At 38.2% G+C, this 21,018-nt stretch overlaps 1 protein-coding gene across 5 annotated transcripts in view; it reads left to right on the top strand.

Moving 5' to 3' along the window:
• The window catches only part of ACBD5 (acyl-CoA binding domain containing 5), a 38,001-nt gene extending 17,331 nt beyond the window's left edge, over positions 1-20,670 (top strand). For 4 of the 5 annotated variants that reach the window (XM_045533330.1, XM_045533329.1, XM_045533321.1 and 1 more), the window contains 8 exons: positions 1,191-1,322; positions 2,273-2,476; positions 3,285-3,391; positions 7,262-7,529; positions 10,156-10,355; positions 14,993-15,037; positions 15,343-15,452; positions 20,225-20,670. In XM_045533330.1, the coding sequence (XP_045389286.1) occupies positions 1,191-1,322; positions 2,273-2,476; positions 3,285-3,391; positions 7,262-7,529; positions 10,156-10,355; positions 14,993-15,037; positions 15,343-15,452; positions 20,225-20,234 (1,076 nt within the window). In that variant the 3' untranslated portion in view covers positions 20,235-20,670. Of the gene's footprint in view, positions 1-1,190; positions 1,323-2,272; positions 2,477-3,284; positions 3,392-7,261; positions 7,530-10,155; positions 10,356-14,992; positions 15,038-15,342; positions 15,457-20,224 lie in introns of those variants that run through there. The other variant, XM_045533314.1, reaches the window with a different exon arrangement.
• Positions 20,671-21,018: the final 348 nt, after the last annotated feature.

Here is a 21,018-nt window from a genome sequence, read left to right as displayed (position 1 = left end):
TGTTTTGGCTATTCTTGATCCCTCACATTTTCATATGAATTTTAGAATCTGCTTGTCAATTTTTGCCATAAGGCCAGCTGGGATTTTGATAGAGATTGCAATGAATTGGTAGATCATTTGCGGGGGTATTGCTATCTCAAAAATATCATCTTCCAATCTGTGTTCTCAAAACATGATCCAGTAGCCAACCAACAGCATTGACAACACGTGGGAGCTTTATGGAAATGCAGAATCTTAGATCACTCCAGACCTTTCAGAATCTACAGCCTACATAGATCTTAGGTGATTTGTGTGCACATTAAAGTTGAGAAGCTCTGTGTGTTTCCCTTCAGGGTGTGACTTTGGCCAGTAGGACAATTTGCTTCTGTAAGTGATCACATTAACTGATACTTTAAGAAAAAACTTAAATATCATAAAGACATAATAATGTAAGTCATGTACCTGAAGCCCTAAAGAAAGGAATAAAATTTTTTAAGTGGTGTCCAAGTGTAATATTAATGAGATTGTTAGTAGGACCAAAAATATTATATTTATGTTTTCAGCACGCTAGCATATAAGAAATATCTCTTCATTTACATGTGTGAAGGAGGGCATTCATCTCTAACTTTACTATTTTGATTGATGTTAACTTAAAAATAATTTATCCTAGCCGGGCACTGTGGCTCACACCTGTAATCTCTGGGAGGCTGAGGCAGAAGGATCTCTTGAGCTTAGGAGTTTAAGACCAGCCTGAGCCCTGAGCAAGAGCAAGACCCTGTCTCTTACTACAAATAGAAAAATTAGCTGGGCTTTGTGGCTCACGACTGTAGTCCCAGCTACTCAAGAGGCTGAGGCAGGAGGATCACTTGAGTTTGAGGTTGCTGTAAGCTAGGCTGACACCATGGCACTCCAGCCTGGGCAATGGAGCAAGACTCTGTCTCAAAAAAAAAAAAAAAAATTTATCCTCTGCCTTGTTCAGAAAGGATCTAAGATAGCTTTATCATTTTTGTTGTAAACTGATAGTTGGAGAAATTTGTCTATGTAATATGTATATATATATAGTCAAAAGAATACTATTAATTATGTATAAAATGCTAACATTTTAATTTAAAATGATTTATTCGTTATTTGTTAATTACGGTATATTTTGGAAATTATGGCATTATCATATATGACCGCATTAGCAATTAAGTGGTAGTTTCATGTTTCAGATCTTGGTAATGTTCTGACTTCTCCAAATGCCAAAACGGTGAATGGTAAAGCTGAGAGCAGTGACAGTGGGGCTGAGTCTGAGGAAGAAGAGGCCCAAGAAGAAGGGAAAGGAGCAGAACAAAGCGATAATGGTAATTTTTGGATAATGGATTAATACTTTTACATTAAATAAGATAAAAGGGTATGTATGAAGACATTTGGACTGATTTGGTATGGTGTTGGCATGTGGGCTGTTGACTCTTTAGCCAGGATCGCTGTGGACCAAAAGGCTGTACTACAGAATACAGGGCCAGCCAGCCAGCCTGATGCATAAATGGAACAGGTGTTAATTGAAGGCTGCCAAGAATAGGCCACTCCTCCAAATATGCTGCCTCAGACATATATCATTTTAAGATACTATTTCCAATATGAATATGCATACGTTACCAAGGATAGGAGACAAGGTGAAGTCTCAATATCTTATCAAAAGTAGAAGGGAATCGAGAGAATAGGATACAGGCATATGTTTTGATGAGGATGGAACACTGGAATCATGAGATATAGTGCATTAGGCGTCTTGATAGTAAGAGTACCAATGATTCATGGGAAGACTGTTTTAGAAAGGGGAGGAGGAAAGACACAAACAAACCACACAGCTTAGTTTTGCCTTCCCTTCCCTTCCCAATAAGGTATGATGAATAATGCCTGCCTTAAGGATTTGTTTTGTTTTTTTATTTTTAACTACTGCACTCCCAAAGGATTTAAGGATCTTTTTATCAGCTACATGGACCCCTTTGAGCTGCTAGAGGTCATAGAGCAATTTGCCTATGCCTAAGAGAGTGTAAAGACCTTTAGAAATTATTTTTTAAAAGGGATTCTAGATTTCCCGGCAACTGAAGCAGTTTTGAAGCTAGCAGTTTGTGTGAGCTCTCAGCATATATTAAAGCCCTTTTCAAGGAGCAGCCCATCTCTCTAATCCATGTAGGAAATTCTTCAAAGGGATTATGGTAGATTGGAGAAATGACTACTGGAAATTAGAACGTAGTGTGCAGAAGTTGACCTCCTGTGAACTTTTATGAATCTCTCCATTGTCTCATAAAAGATAAGAAAATGATGAAGAAATCAGCAGATCATAAGAATTTGGAAATCATTGTCACTAATGGCTGTGATAAAGATAGCTTTGTTCAGGATATACAGAATGACATTCATGCCAGTTCTTCCCTGAATAACACAAGCACTGAAGAAATAAAACCTATAGATCAACACTTGCAGCAAACTGGAAAAACTGCTGTCTGCATTCACCAAGGTATCGTCCCAAAATACTTCTTTATCCAGCCTCTTTCCTATGAAGAAAATATTCTTTTGATAATTATAGGATATTTAGGAGCAGTTTAGAATTTTAAAATCTGTTATTTAGTAGTATCTTAGGGTTTATTAATATTATAAGGGTTTATAGCTTGGAAAGATATTGTGTTAGGGCCAGGGCTTTTATATTTTTATTGAGTTATTATAGGACATTTTAAAATAAAATCTTTGGAATTTTTACCTTTATTCCTGATGTTTCTTTTAAACTTTGGTTATATAATGCCTTTGTTCTCCAATCAGCAAGATAAGTTATAGTCTTTATATCCTAGGGCTCTAGGGGTGATCCCACAGTGTGTATATGATGAATTCTTGAAATTGCTGGGGTTGTGTTGAGAAACCAAGAAACATCATTTGGTTTTTGTTTTATTTATTTTTATTTAAAAATTTTTAGTGATACATATGAAAAATATCATTTCTTAATGTAACAACCAAACTTGCATAGTTGCATTTTCCATTTAGGCCTCCTACTTGGTAGTTAGTTTTCTCTTGTAAGGTTATTAGGTTTTGAAAGATTTCATCTAGACAGTATCTTCATAGAATTCAATGAAAAAATACTTTGTAATCTTTTTAAACAAAAATTATCAACTAATTTTAAAGTTTTATCAAGTTAAAAAAAGTTTGGCTTGGTAAATCAAATTTGTTTCTCAGTATGAAAATAATATAGGGCTAATAAATTTTGAAAATAGAATAAATATGTTTTTCTTCTATTAGAATATAATTATTCTACCTGGACATTTGTTCATATTTAGATATAAATGATGATCATGTTGAAGATATTACAGGAATTCAGCATTTGACAAGTGATTCAGACAGTGAAGTTTACTGTGATTCTATGGAGCAGTTAGGACAAGAAGAGGTAAACATGACATTTTCTGATGGGTAATTTTCACAATGATACATCAGAATTCAATGTATTACTTCTGTTGATAGCAAATGTACATGCTATTTTTCACTTTGAAGACATACCTCTAAAATGTTTAAACATTTGGATTTTTAATTATTTTTTGTGAATGAAAAAGTGTATAACATTCTGGAATATTCTGAGAAAATTAAGAACAATTACATATTGTAGTTTATAATATGTATTAATATATTTATAAATATTCTGGGATAGATGGGACGGGTATTCAGAGGAAAAACTTTATGCTAATCCCCATGTTTGAAACATTGATTAGTGTTCAAAAACCTTGAATAATTTTCAAACAAATCTGTTCTTCACATTGACTATAATCCATTGGACTGGAATTTTTAGTGGAAACAATTTTCAAATTTCAGTTAATTAAGATTTGGTATTGGGGGCCGGGTGCGGTGGCTCATGCCTATAATCTTAGCACTCTGGGAGGCCGAGGCGGGTGGATCACTCGAGGTCAGGAGTTCGAGACCAGCCTGAGCAAGAGTGAGACCCTATCTCTACTAAAAAAATAGAAATAAATTATCTGACCAACTAAAAATATATATACAAAAAAAAATTAGCCAGGCATGGTGGCGCATGTCTGTAGTCCCAGCTACTCGGGAGGCTGAGGCAGGAGGATCGCTTGAGCCCAGGAGTTTGAGGTTGCTGTGAGCTAGGCTGACGCCACGGCACTCACTCTAGCCTGGGCAACAGAGTGAGACTCTGTCTCAAAAAAAAAAAAAAAAAAAAGATTTGGTATTGGAAGAGAAAATTTGAAAAAAATTATGAAAAGTCCATGAATTTTTTTTTCTCTTGAACTTTCTGATAATGATGAGGGTGGTTTTGACAGCTGCATTTGTTTGGTGTTTTTACATCCTCTCCCCGAAACTCAAGGTACTTTTCAAGTTCTTTTTCTGGGCCACTGATACTACATTTATTGTTTGCCAGTTGTGATTTGAAGAGTTTCCTTTTCTCATTGATTTCCACTTATAAAAGTATTTTCTAAAATCTATACTGGCCTCTTGAATGTGTCAGTGAAGCACGCCCTACCCCTGTCCTAATACAGTTCAGTGTGTCTTATAGAAAATCATTTACCTTTTACTTCTATGAATTGAGAATTATAAATTTGCTCTGGTTTTCTCTTTTTTTCTGATTTCATAATCCAATAAAATTTACCTCTTAGTTTTCTCAAATTTTAAAAACACATGAATAACGTATCTTTTAACTAAGGTCAAACACAAATGAGTAGCATAAGTGGGAAGAATAATGATAAAGGGGCCAAACTGAGAATGAGCTGAAATTAGTGAAATGAAATGAAAAGGATACAAACCCAGATTCCCTTTTATTTTCTCTTTTTAAAAAAGATTTGTTTGGGGAAGGTTGGTGAAAGGGACTAAACAAGGATTAATCTCAGCAAACATCTGGCTGCGGATCTCGGTTTGCCCCTATTTTCTATCTAAATCAGTTAATGGGCTGACATCCTTCCTGGGGGCTCTGTCTGATCTGGCTCCTGTTTACCTCGCTGGCCCCTGTCACCTCCACTCTGGTGTTTGGCCTTTGCTCGCCCCCTACCCTGGCCGCCTCCCTGTTCCTCCAGTGCATCGAGTCCCTCCCCTTTCCTCCTGTGCCAGCACCTTCGCACTCCTTTGGCCTGGAGTGTACCCCTACCCCGTTCACTGAGAATGCAGATGGCCCTTCCTGAAGGAGACCTTCGCAGATAAGATAGGGCCCCACCTCATAACCGCCCTCACCAATCCAGGTTAATTATAGGTTATCATCCACAAAAACTAGATTTTAGTAATCTCTGTTATCAATTTTGGAGTCCTTGAAATGCAAAGTGCTTTTCAAGTTCTTCTGGGCGACTAATACCATATTTATTACTTGCCAGTTCTCATTTGAACATTTTCTTTTTCTCATTGATTTCCACTTATAAAAGTATTTTTTAAAATCTATAATAGCCTCTATATGGCCTTTTTTTTTTTTTTGTTCTCAGACAGTCTTGCTCTGTTGCCCCAGGTAGGATGCAAGTGGCGTCATCATAGCTCACAGCAACCTCGAACTCCTTGGCTCAAGCGATCCTCCTGCCTCAGCCTCCCAGAGTGCTAGGATTACAGGCCAACTTCACGTCTTGACACTGAATTCTTTAACTTACTAACTCAACTACTTAATCCTTGCCACCTCTCCTCCCACCTTGGTTGATGACATGCTCTTCCCATTTAAAGCTGATTTCTCTAATTTGCTTTGTGTCAGATTTCCTCCCATTTCCTTGGGGACCTTCTTCTTTTATACCCTTTCTATGCTGTTTTCTACCATTGTCTCTCTTCTGATTCTTTCTTCCCAAGCTATACACATGTTCATATCCCTTCTATCTTTAAAAGAAAGTGCTCCCTCAACCTCATGGTACCATCTAACCATTTTCTTATCTCTCCTCTTCACTTCATGGCCAGGCTTTTTGTTGGTTGTGTTCATTTATTATATTTATTTATGGAGTCAGATTTGGCCATATGTGCCAATATGCCTTCGTTACTTACCTGAATGTCATTAAACAGTATTAGCTCCTCTTTCCTTGAAGATATTCCCTTGGCTTCCATTATGCCACTCTTTCGAGGGTTTCTTTCTTTTTTTCTTTTGCTTCTTAGGCCCTTTGTAGGCTTCCTCTTTGAGTTTTTCTTCCTGTTGGCCCATTAAATTTTATGTTTTTCAGGCATATAACCCTAGTTAATACTCCCTTGGTTTCAACCATCACTCACATGCTGATGTCTCTCAAAGCGATAACACCAATGTGTATCTCTCTTCTGAATTCCAACTGTCCTCCTAGACATCTTGCCCAGGGACCTCAGTTTTTACTTATCTATAACTGAACGATTACCTTTTTCTGTTCCCTTGAAACCTCCTCATCCTCAGTATTTCTTAGCTTGGTGAGTAGCACCAAGCCATCCAGTTCCTGGAGTCTTTCCTTTCCCTCACTCCCCACAGTCAGTCTTCAAGTCCTGTTGATTCTGTAATCCTAAAAGTTCTTGAATCATCCCCTGTCCCACTACAGCTTTATTGGTACATGCTGTCATTGTGATCACACCTTTGACTTGGCTGGTACTCATTTGTTCTTCAAGTCTCAGTTCAGATCATTCCTTCCAGGAAGCCTGTCCTGACCGAGCCTCCACTCAACCCCAGGATGGGCTTGGCCTCCTCTGATGAGCTCCTGTAGCATCCTTCGTACATCTTTTTCTTGACACTTGTCAAACTATGTTGTAATAATCTTCTCTGATTCCCCTACCAAGACTATAAACTTTTTGCAGACAGGGATTCTCTTTCTTCATAGTATCCCTAGAGTTCAGCATAGTAACTAAGATAAGTGTAGAGATTTAAATGTTTCTTGAATGAATGAATGACTCATGAGAACATTTCACCGCCCAGATTTCTCAGTTCTTCGCTCATGGATGAATCATTCCTCTTCCATTTCTTCTCTGCATATAGGAAGCAGAATATGAATTAAAGACATTTTTTAGAAAAAGAATATTTCCAGTAATACCATGAAAGAACATTTTAGAGAAACAGCATTTTTCTTATTACCATGAAAATTTTGTGGTCTTTATTTATTTTTTTTTATTTTAATAGATTTAGGGAGTGCAAGTTGAATTCTGTTACTTGTATATATTTTATAGTGCAGTCTGGGTTTGGTGTACCCATCACCTGAATAGTGGGCATTGTACCCAATAGGTGATTTTTCATCCCTCCGCCTTCCAACCCTCTCCCCTCGTAAGTCTCCAGTGTCTGCTATAATGTGGTGTATCATTTGTTTATAGCTTTTAACTAAGTGTTGTTTTACATTTGCAGTCTTTGGACAGCTTTCCATCAAACAATGGACCATTTCAGTGTTACTTGGGAGGTGATCTCAGTCAGCCCATGGAAAATTCTGGTTTTCCTGAAGATGTTCAAGTACCTCCTGGAAATGGTGACGTTGGGAGTATGCCAGTGGTAGCAGTGGAAGGAAAAGGTGAAGTAAAGCACGGAGGAGAAGATGGCAGGAATAACAGTGGAGCACCTCACCGAGAGAAACGAGGTGGAGAAAGTGAGGAATTCTCCAACGTCAGAAGGGGGAGAGGTGTGTCTTATCTTTTTGGTTCTTACTGTCTTTATAAACTAATTGGCAAATTTTTCTTTATGTCTAGTCCTCTCCTTTGACTCCACAGGCACAATAGTGTGTTCCCTGCAAGTACTGGGGAAACGTTCTTTTTGTTTTTTGAGACAGGGTCTTGCTCTGTTGGCTGGGCGAGATTGCAGTGATACCATCATAGCTCATTATGACTTTAAACTTCTGGGCTCAAGCAATTCTCCTGCCTCGGCCTCCCCAAGAGGCTGGGACTACAGCCATGGACCACCACACCTGGCTAATTAAAAAAAATTTTTTTAATAGAGGCAAGGTCTCAATATGTTGCCCAGGCTGATCTCAAACTCCTGGCCTCAAGTGATCCTCCTGCCTCGGCCTCCCAAAGTGCTATGATTACAGGTGTGAGTCACTGTGTATTTCTAAATCTTTTATGCAACTTTTTGAGGTAGCCAAATTTATGTTCTGTAACCCCCCTGAGCAATGACCGATTGCTCCAACTGTGTTACTGCGTTTTTTCCCTAATAGATAAAAATCTGAATTGTTTTATCCTTTTCACATTTCCCCATTCAAAAGAGATCATTTAAAGCTGACAAATCAAGTAATAGAGATAAAAGAACGTTTAACAATAAAAAGATGAACATTAAGAAGAGTGATGCTGGGGATAAATGTATAAAGAAAAGTCAGAAAAGCCTAATTTCTAAGCAAGGATGCATTACTGTCAAGCCTTCAAGCTCAGTCTGGGGGATGTGCCACTAGGGCAATGTCAATGTGGCACAAAACACAGTAGATTTAAGTATATTGATAGAGCTGCCATTGTCACAGATAAATAAGCTGACAAAAACAGACCTGGGAAGTGTGCAGAAATTTTACAGCCAAGGAAAGAGTAAGAAGGAAGTGGGGAGGGGATACAGAGCATCACATGCAAACAGAAGATCTGTTTCGGGAGAACATACGTCCCAAAACACAGAAGAACATTTTAGATAACCAGTATTTCTCATTCAAAGAAGAAGAACATATACTCTTACACATAGAAGATCGAAGCAGAAATGATAAGGCCGTAAAAAGGAAGTTGCATAGGTAAGGGGAAAATTTGGGACATAAGAAATATTTACAGATGGGCCAGGCACGATCACTCATGCCTGTAATCCTAGCACTCTGGGAGGCTGAGGCTGTAGGATCATCTGAGTTCAGGAGTTTGAGACCAGCCTGAGCAAGAGCAAGACCCTATCTCTACTAAAAATAGAAAAATTAGCTGGGCTTGGTGGCGCACGCCTGTAGTCCCAGCTAGTGGGGAGGCTGAGGCAGGAGGATTGCTTGAGCCCAGGAGTTTGAGGTTGCTGTGAGCTAGGCTGATGCCATGGCACTCTACTGAGGGCAACAGAGTGAGACTCTGTCTCAAAAAAAAATAAAGAGCCTTGACACAGTTGTTATGTGTTGATCTGATAATTCTCCTTGGAATCTGTCCTAAAGAAATCAGGGGAAATTTGGACAAGAATTTATATACAAAGGCATTCATTTCAATGTTATTCGTAACAGCAAAAATTTGGAGTCATCCTAACTATCCCAAAGCGGAGAATGGTTGAGTGAATTACTTTGTGGCCTAACTGTGGAATTTACGTAACCATTTAAGTGTTTTTGGAATAAAATTTAATGCTGCAGATGAATGTTTGTAATATGATTTTAAAAGTAGGACACAAGATCATGTATAAGGGGTAATAACCAATTCTGTAAATATACATAGAAAAAAGAATGGATGGATATATAACAAAATCTTAATAATACTGAGATTTTAATATCTGTAAAGAACATGCAATTTAGAATTAGAAAAACACATTAAAAAACCTTTTGGAAGGCTTACAATGTAATGAAACCAAAACCAAACAGAAAGGAAAACATAGCTATTTAGTGTAACTTTTAATACTCTAAAATTGAATTAAAAAATTTGAATGTTTTCAATCCTATTACCTTATTAGTAAAAAATTTTTAGCATGCATCCTGAGTGTGTATATTATGATTGCATACATATGGTCACGTACTAGTATATTATGGATATTATAAAACCTTAGCAAAAAAATTTAGGCAGCTATCAATATACATAGAAGTTTATATATATATTTCTTTGATCCCAATAATTTTTTTATGTACTTCCCGATAGGTTCTACTCTACTTTGAAGATTTAGAGCTCAAAGAAATAACAGAGGAAAATAAATAAAACACACCATTTCTACTTTTATAAGAATTATTTAGGGCCGGGCACGGTGGCTCACGCCTGCAATCCTAGCATTCTAGGAGGCGGAGGCGGGAAGATCACTTGAGGTCAGGAGTTCGAAACCACCCTGAGCAAGAGCGAGACCCCGTCTCTACTAAAAATAGAAAGAAATGATCTGGACAGCTAAAAATATATATAGAAAAAAATTAACCGGGCATGGTGGCGCGTGCCTGTAGTCCCAGCTACTCGGGAGGCTGAGGCAGGAGGATCACTTGAGCCCAGGAGTTTGAGGTTGCTGTCAGCGAGGCTGACGCCACAGCACTCTAGCCTGGGCAACAGAGTAAGACTCTGTCTCAAAAAAAAAAGAAAAAGAATTATTTAAAACTAACTTATTTTGCTCTTTTAAACCAGGGCACCGGATGCAACACTTGAGCGAAGGAGCCAAGGGTCAGCAGGTGGGGAGCGGAGGGGACGGGGAGCGCTGGGGCTCGGACCGAGGGTCCAGAGGGTCCCTCAACGAGCAGATCGTCCTGGTGCTCCTGCGACTGCAGGAGGACATGCAGAGCGTCCTTCAGAGACTCCACAAACTGGAAACACTAACCGCTTCTCAGGTAAGCACCGAATCTGTCTCATGGTCGTCTTCTGCTTGGCCATCCTGTAACGCGGTGCATCACCTGTGTCGGTCATATTTACACAAATCAATGTATTTTAGTGATTTTTGTAAAAAATTAAAAGGACCTAGTTTTGAAAATATTGTTTAAGAAAAGACTGACCCAGGAGCTAAAGATCGCTTAAAATATTTATAACTGAAAATTTTCAGAGTGCAAAATTAGCAGTACCCGTGCTGGAGGTAGGAGGTAGGTACTTAGTATTAGAAGAATAATTGCTGCTAAACAATCCAGTTTGAGGAACTAATAGAGAGACCTTTACAAATGCCCTACAGTCCCTCATTGAAGAGTCATTCTTTCATAGTAAGCATTGTCTTCTAACTTGAATTCTTTCTAAAATGCTGGTAGAGTTAATATAATAAGTTACTAATTTTTTAGTGTAAATTAGTTTTAGGATCAAAACTTTAAAGCCGGAGAGGAATGTAATTATACTTTGACCTCCACTGTTGAACCATGTAAAAGCTAAAGGTACTAAACCTCTGACAAGGCAGCACAGCTAGTCAGTTGCAGAAAATCCAGCGGAATCCAGACATCTCGAATCGTGGGCTAGGGGGCTTGCTCACCTGTGCCAGATAAACCCAGACAGCCGTCGCTGGAAGAAGTACTAAAAGAAGGGAAAGGGTTCACGGGAAGGGACACTTCAGGTTGGGTCATAGCTTTGACTGGGCTGTGAGAATCCTGGAGTCAAGCTGCAGGGGTTTCACATGGCTGCTGGTACCTTCCCCATTGGTTTCCTGACTTGTCCCCCTTGGAGTGACACCGGCTGGAGAAAATAAAGAGGCAGTCAGCCTGACTGTCTGACATAGCGTCAAACATTATACAACATCGAAGCATCACGCTGTAACAGGTTTTACGATGCATTTGTAGCGATTAATCAAAGATGATGTGCTTCCATAGCAAGATGAATTAATAGGTAAAGAAACCAATGCTCCTGGCTTTCTAAACAGCCATTGTGAATATCTTTCTGCTTGCCTCGTAAGCAACTTGATCACATTCTGATAAGGTTTCTCAGTTACATGTATTTCCAGGTTTTTCAATTACATTTTATTATCAAGAGACTGTGAATCCCTAGACTTTGAGGACTCCCAGAGCTCTGGGATTATAGGCGTGAGCCACTACGCCTGGCCCCATTTTGCATTTTTGAGAGGAGAGGGTTTATTGTCTTCATCTGATTCTCAACAGGTTCTGTAATGAACAAGAGGTTAAAATAGTGCCTTATAGGTATGATCCAGTGTTTCAGAATCTCCTTCACATTAAAAAAAAAAAAAAAGATTTTAGATGAGAAAGTTAAACCCAGTTTATTTTTTTTAAGTATAAGAAATTAAAGGAAAATTGAATCAGAAAAAGAAAAGAGATTAGTGCCTTAAGTAAATGACATGGTGTTGTTTATACAGGTAAGTATAGGTTGTTGATATCAAGTAAACTGTTTAATTTGTATCTTTCATTAATAAGAAAATTCTATTTTATATGTGCTTGAGAAATAAAACATGAGGGCCCGTTATCCCCTCATACTATGCCTAGATTAATACAGAATTATCTTGAAGCAAAAAAGTACTACCCATGCAGGAAACCTCATTTGTTTAGTTATTATTGAACATTATTGCTCCTGGCAGTTTGTTTTTCTTGTTCTGTGATTTTTTTTTAAAAACAGAATATTTTGTATATATTCCCTGTATTTAATGGTATTGAAACATTGACCATATTTCAATACATTGTACATATTGCAATAATGGTATTCAAATTCTTTTGATATATATTTTTAGAAGTTTACTTTTTCACTGTTTTTTTTTTTTTTTTTTTCTTTTTGAGACGGAGTCTCGCTCTGTCACCTGGGCTAGAGTGCTGTGGCGTCCGCCTAGCTCACAGCAACCTTACAGTCCTGGGCTCAAGCGATCCTCCTGCCTCAGCCTCCTGAGTGTCTGGGATTACAGGTGTGCACCACCATGCCTGGCTAATTTTTCTATTTTTAGTAGAGACCAGGTCTCACTCTTTCTCAGGCTGATCTTGAACTCCTGACGTCAAGTGATCCTCCCACCTTGGCCTCCCAGAGTGCTAGCATTACAGGAGTGAGCTACCTGCGTCCGGCCCAACTGTTTTCTTATATAAAACTTTTTAAAAAAGTTTTTAACATGATAAGGACTTTCTTCCTTAAAATTTGCATAATTCACTTGGATGACTCATAAAAGAAATGAATGGATAGAATAGTAGTTTATGGAACTGAGGGAAACTTAGTTCAACACCCTTATTTAGCTGATGAAGATGCAAAGATACTGAGAAGATACATTAATTAGTGGCAGAGCAAGTTCTGTAAGTAAAGACTCCTGATTTCTCATGTAATACATTTTCTACTGCAGGAAGGTGACTGAGGTATATTTTTTTTTTTGTAAAATATATCTTTAGACTCATTCACTCAGTAAATATTTGTTGCATGGCCACATACCAAATACTTATTTTTAGGCAAAGGATGCAGCAATAAAAAGAGAGATAGCATAGTGTAGCTGACCTTGGAGTAAACTACGTGGTTCAGATCCTGGCTCTGCCACTTACTGTGTGATCTCAGGTCAGGTTGTTTAACTTCTTTATGCCTCAGTTTCCTTATCAATAAAATGGGAATATTAATAGTGCCCACCTTACATGCTTGATCAGAGGATGAAATACAATACAATGCTTAGCATAGTGCCTGGAACATAGTGAGCACTTAAGTCTTATCAACGTGAGATGATGATGATGATGTCAACAGTGATGATAAAACAGGTTGCTTCCTTCCCTCAGGAAGCTCCCAGCCTTAGAGAGGGTCTAATTTAAATAAGTTTCTGTCTTCATATTCCCTTTGCAGTGATGATTATTATATGAAATTTTTCCTTTCAAAGTGAATTTCAAAACAAATTCTGTAATCCTTTATTATAATCTAGCAATAGAATCATAAAATGATTAGACTTTGGTTTTTCTAAATATATAAAGATATATGTGGTTGTATGTGGATATATATCTTTGAAGCACAAAAAAGCCGGATAGTATGGGTTACTTCTTAGCTGTAAGCAGTGGTGTGTAGGAATCTTCATTTGCCATTCCAGACCATTTATTACTAAGAAAAAAATCCACTTGTAGTTCCATTTAATAGTTCTGATTCGACTCTAGCATTGCTGCTTTAATGAAGAGTAGTTGTGTCTGTCACATTGGAGTTTGGTCACCTTGAAGTCCAGTCTAAACCACAATGACTAATTATGACCTTGGATAAGTCATTGGATACCTAGGAGGTCAGTTTTGTAAATCTGCCCTTAATTCCATTTAGTCTGGAGAGGTGCCGTAGGGTAAGTTTCTTGGTTGAAGATTATTATGCCTACAAAGCAGGATTACAACTAACAGCATAAGAACCATTACCTTGTCTTGATTCTTTTGTCACTTGGCCTCTTCAGCTTGAATATACTAGAACTGTAATTTATCGTTCAACACCTTCCTGGTCTGTAAGGACTAATGCACCATCCAGTGGCAACTAATTTGGTTTCACCTGTAAGCTGTAGTCATACTGAGCTCCTTGAAATCATACAACCTATAAGCAAGAAATTGAAAAGCCTGCTCGTCCCCATTTTCCTGCTGGTCTCACTCAGCACACCGGCCTCCTAGCTGTTCCTTGAACCTGCCAGCGGGCTCCCTCCCACTCTGGGTCTCTGAGCTTCTTATTCCCTCTGTACTGAAGGCTGTTCTTCCAGTTAGCCACAATTTTAAGTCTTCCCTGACCACTATACTTAATAATTGTTTGTAAACCTCCCGTCCTCTGACATGTCCCATCTCCCTTCCTTGTTTTTATCTTTCTTTATAGCATGTATCACCACCTGATATACCATATATTTTACTGCTTTATTTGTTATTTTTTATGTCACTCCATTATAGTATAAACTTCATCAGGGCAGAGATTTTTGTCCTTTTGCTCCCTCCTGAATTTCTAGTGCCCAGAATATTGACTGGTACATAAAAGATGCTCAGGTAACATTTATTGAATGAATGAATGAATGAATGATCTTACTTATATTCATACCGTTTATCTAAAGTTATAATAAATGGAGAAACTAGAATAATAAGTTTCTAATAACAACCCCAAGGAAACTTTTTTTTTTTTAAATTGACATAGGCTGGGTGCAGTGGCTCACATCTGCAATCCTAGCACTCTGGGAGGCTGAGGTGGGAGGATCGCTCGAGCTCAGGAGTTCGAGACCAGCCTGAGCAAGAGTGAGACCCCGTCTCTACTAAAAATAGAAAGAAATTATATGGACAGCTAAAAATATATATAGAAAAATTAGCTGGGCATGGTGGCACATGCCTGTAGTCCCAGCTACTCAGGAGGCTGAGCCAGGAGGATTGCTTGAGCCCAGGAGTTTGAGGTTGCTGTGAGCGAGGCTGACGCCATAGCACTCTAGCCTGGGTGACTCCGTCTCAAAAAAATAAAAAAACATAGTTAGCAGAAAAATAGAGAATAAACTAATATTTCTGCCTTTTTAAAAAAAAAGCAAGATAGGAAATAGAAAAATTACTGTTTTTTTTTCATTTTGTCAAGGCTAAATCACTTTCCTTTATATTTATAGGCAAAGTCATCAACATTACAGACTAGTAATCAGCCCTCCTCACAGGTGAGAAAATTTTTCTTAAATCTAAGTGCCAGGATATCAAATAATTTATAATATATTTAGTATATATTAGATTCTTAAAGTATTCCAAATGAGATCTGCCCTATAGAGCTTTGAAGTTAAAAAGTGTTTTGTGTTTATTTAAGTCTGATCTACTCCTGAAAATCTGCTTACTGAATTACGCTCTGAATTCAGCAGGAGTGAGATTTGTTACTAGTTTCATATTTTCAAAATTTTTCTCAGTATGTTTTTAAATGTATACATGCAAAATATAATAGATTGGTGACAAGCTTATTATATTTTTTCAGAGACCGTCTTGGTGGCCCTTCGAGATATCTCCTGGTGCATTAACTTTTGCTATCATATGGCCTTTTATTGCCCAGTGGCTGGTGCATTTTTATTATCAAAGAAGGAGAAGGTAATTCTACAGTTTTATAATTTGTAATGATGTGTAAACTCTTGTGACCTGTAGTAAACAGAGCTTTTAGCAGGAATTAAGGGGATAGGTCCATTTTGTAGATGTTTTATCATACTGAACATTCTACACTGATCCTGAGGCTGAAATTACCTTGGAAATGATATCTTGTGGATTTCTAGGTACTTGTTAGACTTAAAAAATTTTCCACTTGAGAGCATCCGATGGATTCGTACAGCTTTGATTTAGGCAACAACATGACAATGACTACGTGCTGCTTAAGTTTTATGGCTTATGAGGAAATAATGCTCTTATAGTCTGATGTTTATTTAGGGTCCTTTGCTGATATAAAGGATCACGGAAAGGTAAATAAATAATGCCTGTTTGCTGTCTGTACCTTTGAAATATATTCTGAAGCTGAGATGACCTAAAAAAGGAAAAAAAATTTAAAATTAAATGAATTAATGAAAAATATACTTTTGAAATATAGACATTGACGTTTCAGAAAATTTTCAGCCTGGTGGTTGACTATCTCTAGAATTAGGGACTACTTCAACCTGAGGGCCAGAATTCCAGTTTGGGATAAGAAGAGATACCTCTGAGAATAATAGATTGGAATCCCTGAAAGTACCCTGAGTCTGTCTATGTTAGGAATAAGCTGAGGCCAAAACCCTTAGGTTCAAGGAAATCCTTAAATCTAAAAAGTGTCCTTTTTTGGACACTGTGTAAACTGACGAATGAGTGGGCAAGTAGACCATTATTTACCTCACTGCTCGCACACTGATTAGGTTTTCAGTGTTTCGTCACTGTTTGCCATTAAGTAACCACAGGTGGAGAACAGATATAGGACATTTGATCATAATGTGCATGCATTTTCAAAAATTTACAAGTTTAAGTATTTATGGTATGTTTTTCCATTACCAAAGAACCCAAGTTTCTAGTTACTATGCTTGATAACAGAAAGCATTTATCCTTCTCTTATGTAAAAGGGACAGGCAGCACTGTGAGTGCCCGAGGGATAGTACTTGATAGTGGACAGACTGAAACGCGTATGACATTGGGTGAAGCATTTCAGTTTTCCTTGTTCTCCCCTTACGTTAAGACAGTTTTGATTTATGTTCATTAATGAGCTGAATACATTTTCTGATACATGAATATTCTTAGAATATCCCTGCTCACTTGAAAAAACTTTAGTAAGATTTCAGAAGCATAAATTGCTTTCTTAGTTTTGTTTTTCCCTTTTCCAATCCATTTGTGGGTGTGTTATTTTTGTTGTTAAGATACACACCTTAATTTATACCCTTTCTCTTCTTCTTTGACACATTTTAAATTTGGCCTGTAATGGCTGGATTTAGTGTTTTATATTCTCATATCCCTGGTCATAGGAGGAAAAAAAGAACTAAACCTTTTTTGGATATGTAGTAATGCTGGATTTAAGCTGCAGGACACAATGACACTAAAGATAGGGGTTTACACATTTTGCAATGCATTTCAAAGTTCCTTTTCATGTTTCCTTTGTAGAAAGTTGGGAGCTGGAGAGTAGAGAAATTTGGCATAGGACAAAAACACCTAAAGCTTACTTTAGTTAATTTATTTTATGCTTAAGGTTGAAGCAGCTTATCACTTCATTAAAGAAGGAAAAAAACAAAGTGTATTCTGCTTTAGCAGTCACAGAAAATTGGAGTTTTTCTGAAATTAACTTTTTAAATGTTTCTTACTTATGGAAGTATAGTAAAAAGTTGTTCACCATTTCCCCTAAACATCCCTTTCAGTTCACAGATGTCTCTGAATGGAGAAACTCTTTCCTATTAATTTTCTACTTTGTCATTGTTGAATGTTTATCAAGTTGTTTTTTTTTTTTAGTGTAAAGTGTTTGATCCTTCCAAATTGCAATTTAGCACTGTTGAACTAACTTCATTTTGATGAGTTATAGTGATTTTCTTGTATTCTTTTTTTATATATGTAACAGATTAACTGGGATTGGAAGTAGGGCCTTATTTGATAAGGAAACAAGTTTTAGCCTTGAGGAGATTTAAGTATCTTTTAATCCGGCTGTGTTTAGCAATTTTTAATCTGACAGTTAAAGGAATGAAGGCTGGAGAGCAGTGTGTATGGTTTAGAAGAGATAGGTTCTGTGTTAGAGATTAAGAGAAAGATCTAGAAATCTGCTTGAGATGAGAAAAGTGTGGGCAGTAGAGGGTGAGCCTTAACCCATAATAGGGATCATGCTGTGGCTCATCCCCTAGTGCAGAGGCCCGCACGGAGCAGGTGTCAATAACTGTGTGTCGAATGCATGACTGGATGCCCCCTGTGGGCAAGATGGCAAACTGAAGTACCGTATGACATGGGAAAGCTTTCGTTTTATTTAATAAATATGCATGTGGACACAGACAGACACTGGGATAGTCCTAGAGTATGTAAAACTAGCTACCTATTTGTGATAAGCTTTTACATATATATGCATTTTTGCCTTTTAACATTAAAAGTAATACTTAATTAAGGTCTGCTGTTTGATTTTTTCCTAGTATAGAATATAAATTTAAAAGTAAAAGAGATTTCTTACCCTATCACTCTGCAGTAGATCAGGAAAACATTCTTTCTTTATGTGATGCGAAGAGCAACACGTGCAGACTTCTTGTTCAAAACCAGGCCCTGATCAGCCTTCTGTGTCCCCCTTGTCCCAGTTATCCAGCCTGGTGATGCTTCTATTCAAATTATCTGTGAGTAAATACTGACAGCAGACCTCTTAAATCTACAAGACGAATCTTTCTATTACTTTGAAGGAAGGGATGTTTCTAACCACTGTTCTTTGTCAACCTGCCTGGATTCATAAATTCACTGTTATGTCATTTCCTTGGGGACACTGAGCCTTCAGTAGAGAGGTAACAAATACAGACTGTTTGGGAGTGAGGAGTATCTCAAGAGGAACATTCTTCAAGTGGAGCCTGAGGCAGGAAGTGCTGACACAGGAAGTCAGGCCCAGGGCTGGGGGCAGGGGGAGAACCTCAGCTGCGTGTTCCACTGCTGAGGGCAAAGGCAGGGTCTATGCCTATTCCCTGATCTGTTGTTTTCTGTGACTTTTCTTCTCCAATCACACTATACCTCCATTTTGCAAGTTAATTTTTAAAAAAATACAAAACTGAGGATGGTGGTACTTTAAGATGGGAGTCTGTCAACCTCATTTTCTAGCAAGTTGATAAACTTAAAAAAAATACAAAACAGAGAAAGTTCTCATTAGGAGCTTGAAAAAAGCTCTGAAGGTAGTGATTTATATCTATTCTATTACATTAGAAGATTGGGGGTCCGGAGACCAAGTTGTCTGCCCTTTTGTAAGTCTCCAAAGGGCTGTGCCTAGTATCCGCATCACACAGGTTCTCGATCGGCACCCACAGCCGACATTCCTGCTAAAACCTCACTCAGGCAGTTTGTCAACCACCCACCTACGTCTTGTCTTTCTCAGCCCTTTCAATTCTCTTCCTCCAGGGGGTCTTTTTTCTTCATGCTACTGGGGATTTCCTTCTCTCATGTGAAAATTGATCTGATTATTTAAAATGTCTCTCCTGCCAAGGAGGTGTACATAAGAGGATTTCTACAGAGGATAAGGAATGATCTGCTTATTTCAAATGTCACTCCTGCCAAGAGGTTGCATAAGAGAATTTTTACAGAGAAGAGTGAATCTGCAATGGGAGGGTTGCAGGCGTTTTGGCATCCTAAGTGCTGGGAAGGGTTTGGAGACTTCACAGCAGTGGAACCTCTCAGAGCTCAGAGCTTAGGTGATTGTTGTGTCTGGTGCTAACAAGCCCACCCTTTTCTGATAGCTCTTTCACGCTGCTGTTATTAAAATCACCGCATGATATATATATATTTTTATATAATTCTATCTATCTGTCTCCAAGTTTGGAGTTTACATGGATCCACCTTCCCCACCAACTAAACTGAGCACTCTCTTGAGGGCTGCCTCATTTATCTTTCAATCCCCAGTGCCTGCAAACTAATAGAAACAGAATTATGTGTTGAGTAAATGAATAGTCCATTTGTACATCTGTCAACCTATTATAGTTTGTTAAGCTTTTTTGTTTCACAATTTTTCCATTTTGATTCAATTATGAAATAATCCCCCCAAATCTTAATTGTAACAGCCAATTAGAAAAGGATGAGAATGTAGAAGTTAAGGGAGGAGAAATGTAAATTTATTTTTTAAAAACTGTTTGGTAGGCCGGGTGTGGTGGCTCACGCCTGTAATCCTAGCACTCTGGGAGGCCGAGGCGGGTGGATCGCTCAAGGTCAGGAGTTTGAGACCAGCCTGAGCAAGAGCGAGACCCCGTCTCTACTAAAAATAGAAAGAAATTATCTGGCCAACTAAAATATATATCTAGAAAAAATTAGCTGGGCATGGTGGCGCATGCCTGTAGTCCCAGCTACTGGGGAGGCTGAGGCAGTAGGATCGCTTAAGCCCAGGAGTTTGAGGTTGCTGTGAGCTAGGCTGACGCCACGGCACTCACTCTAGCCAGAGCAACACAGCGAGACTCTGTCTCAAAAAAAAACTGTTTGGTAATTTCAGCACTTGCAATTGGATCTTTCCTATCCTAGCAGGCTATAAGTCACTGTGAAGCAGTTTCATAAGGACCATTTGTGATTTTTGTGGTTTTATTTTGAATTTGACTGTTAAGTAATAACATTATATTATCACTCAGAGAATTCTTAGGTATGGAAGTGTTGCATATTCAGGTTACATTTATACTCACAAGAAATTGGTTTTCACTTTCTTTTTAAAGAAAACCGTGAACTGAAGAAAATGGTGTTTTACTCAAGAAGACTACTGGGCCTGGATGACCTCAGAATGAATTGGATTGTGGCGTTCACAAGAAAGTCTTAGTTTATGATGATTACATTGCTTTTTCTTTTCCAGTAGTTTGGTTTGTGTACATATATACATACATATTTTGCTATACACAAATGATAACATTTTAAGGACTAATATCACTGATACTTGAATAATCAATTTCAACTAGGTTATAAGTTGCATACATAGATTTGTCCTACCCTTGAACTTGAAGGACATTAAATTATTAATTATCGTTTGGTAACATGTTTACCTGATTATCTCCCATAGAGAAATATAAGCTGCTTTTCCAAGGTACAGTTGTGATAATAAGATCAGATTTATAAGTGGGTATTTTTAATTTTCTAACTTAAACACAAGAAAGAATGCAAACCAGGAGTGAATTCCTTTTTTTTTTTTTTTGAGACAGAGTCTCACTTTGTTGCCCGGGTTAGAGTGAGTGCCGTGGCATCAGCCTAGCTCACAGCAACCTCAAACTCCTGGGCTTAAGCGATCCTACTGCCTCAGCCTCCCGAGTAGCTGGGACTACAGGCATGCGCCACCATGCCCGGCTAATTTTTTCTATATAGATTTTTAGCTGTCCAAATCATTTCTTTCTATTTTTGGTAGAGACGGGGTCTCACTCTTGCTCAGGCTGGTCTCGAACTCCTGAGCTCGAGCGATCCACCGGCCTCGGCCTCCCAGAGTGCTAGGATTACAGGCGTGAGCCACCGTGCCCAGCCTCAG

The sequence above is a fragment of the Lemur catta genome, chromosome 1 (genome assembly GCF_020740605.2).
Source record: "Lemur catta isolate mLemCat1 chromosome 1, mLemCat1.pri, whole genome shotgun sequence".
NCBI classification, from domain to species: Eukaryota; Metazoa; Chordata; class Mammalia; order Primates; family Lemuridae; genus Lemur; species Lemur catta.
The sequence above is the reverse complement of the archived record's forward strand: the minus strand, read 5'-3'. Positions and strand labels throughout refer to the sequence as shown.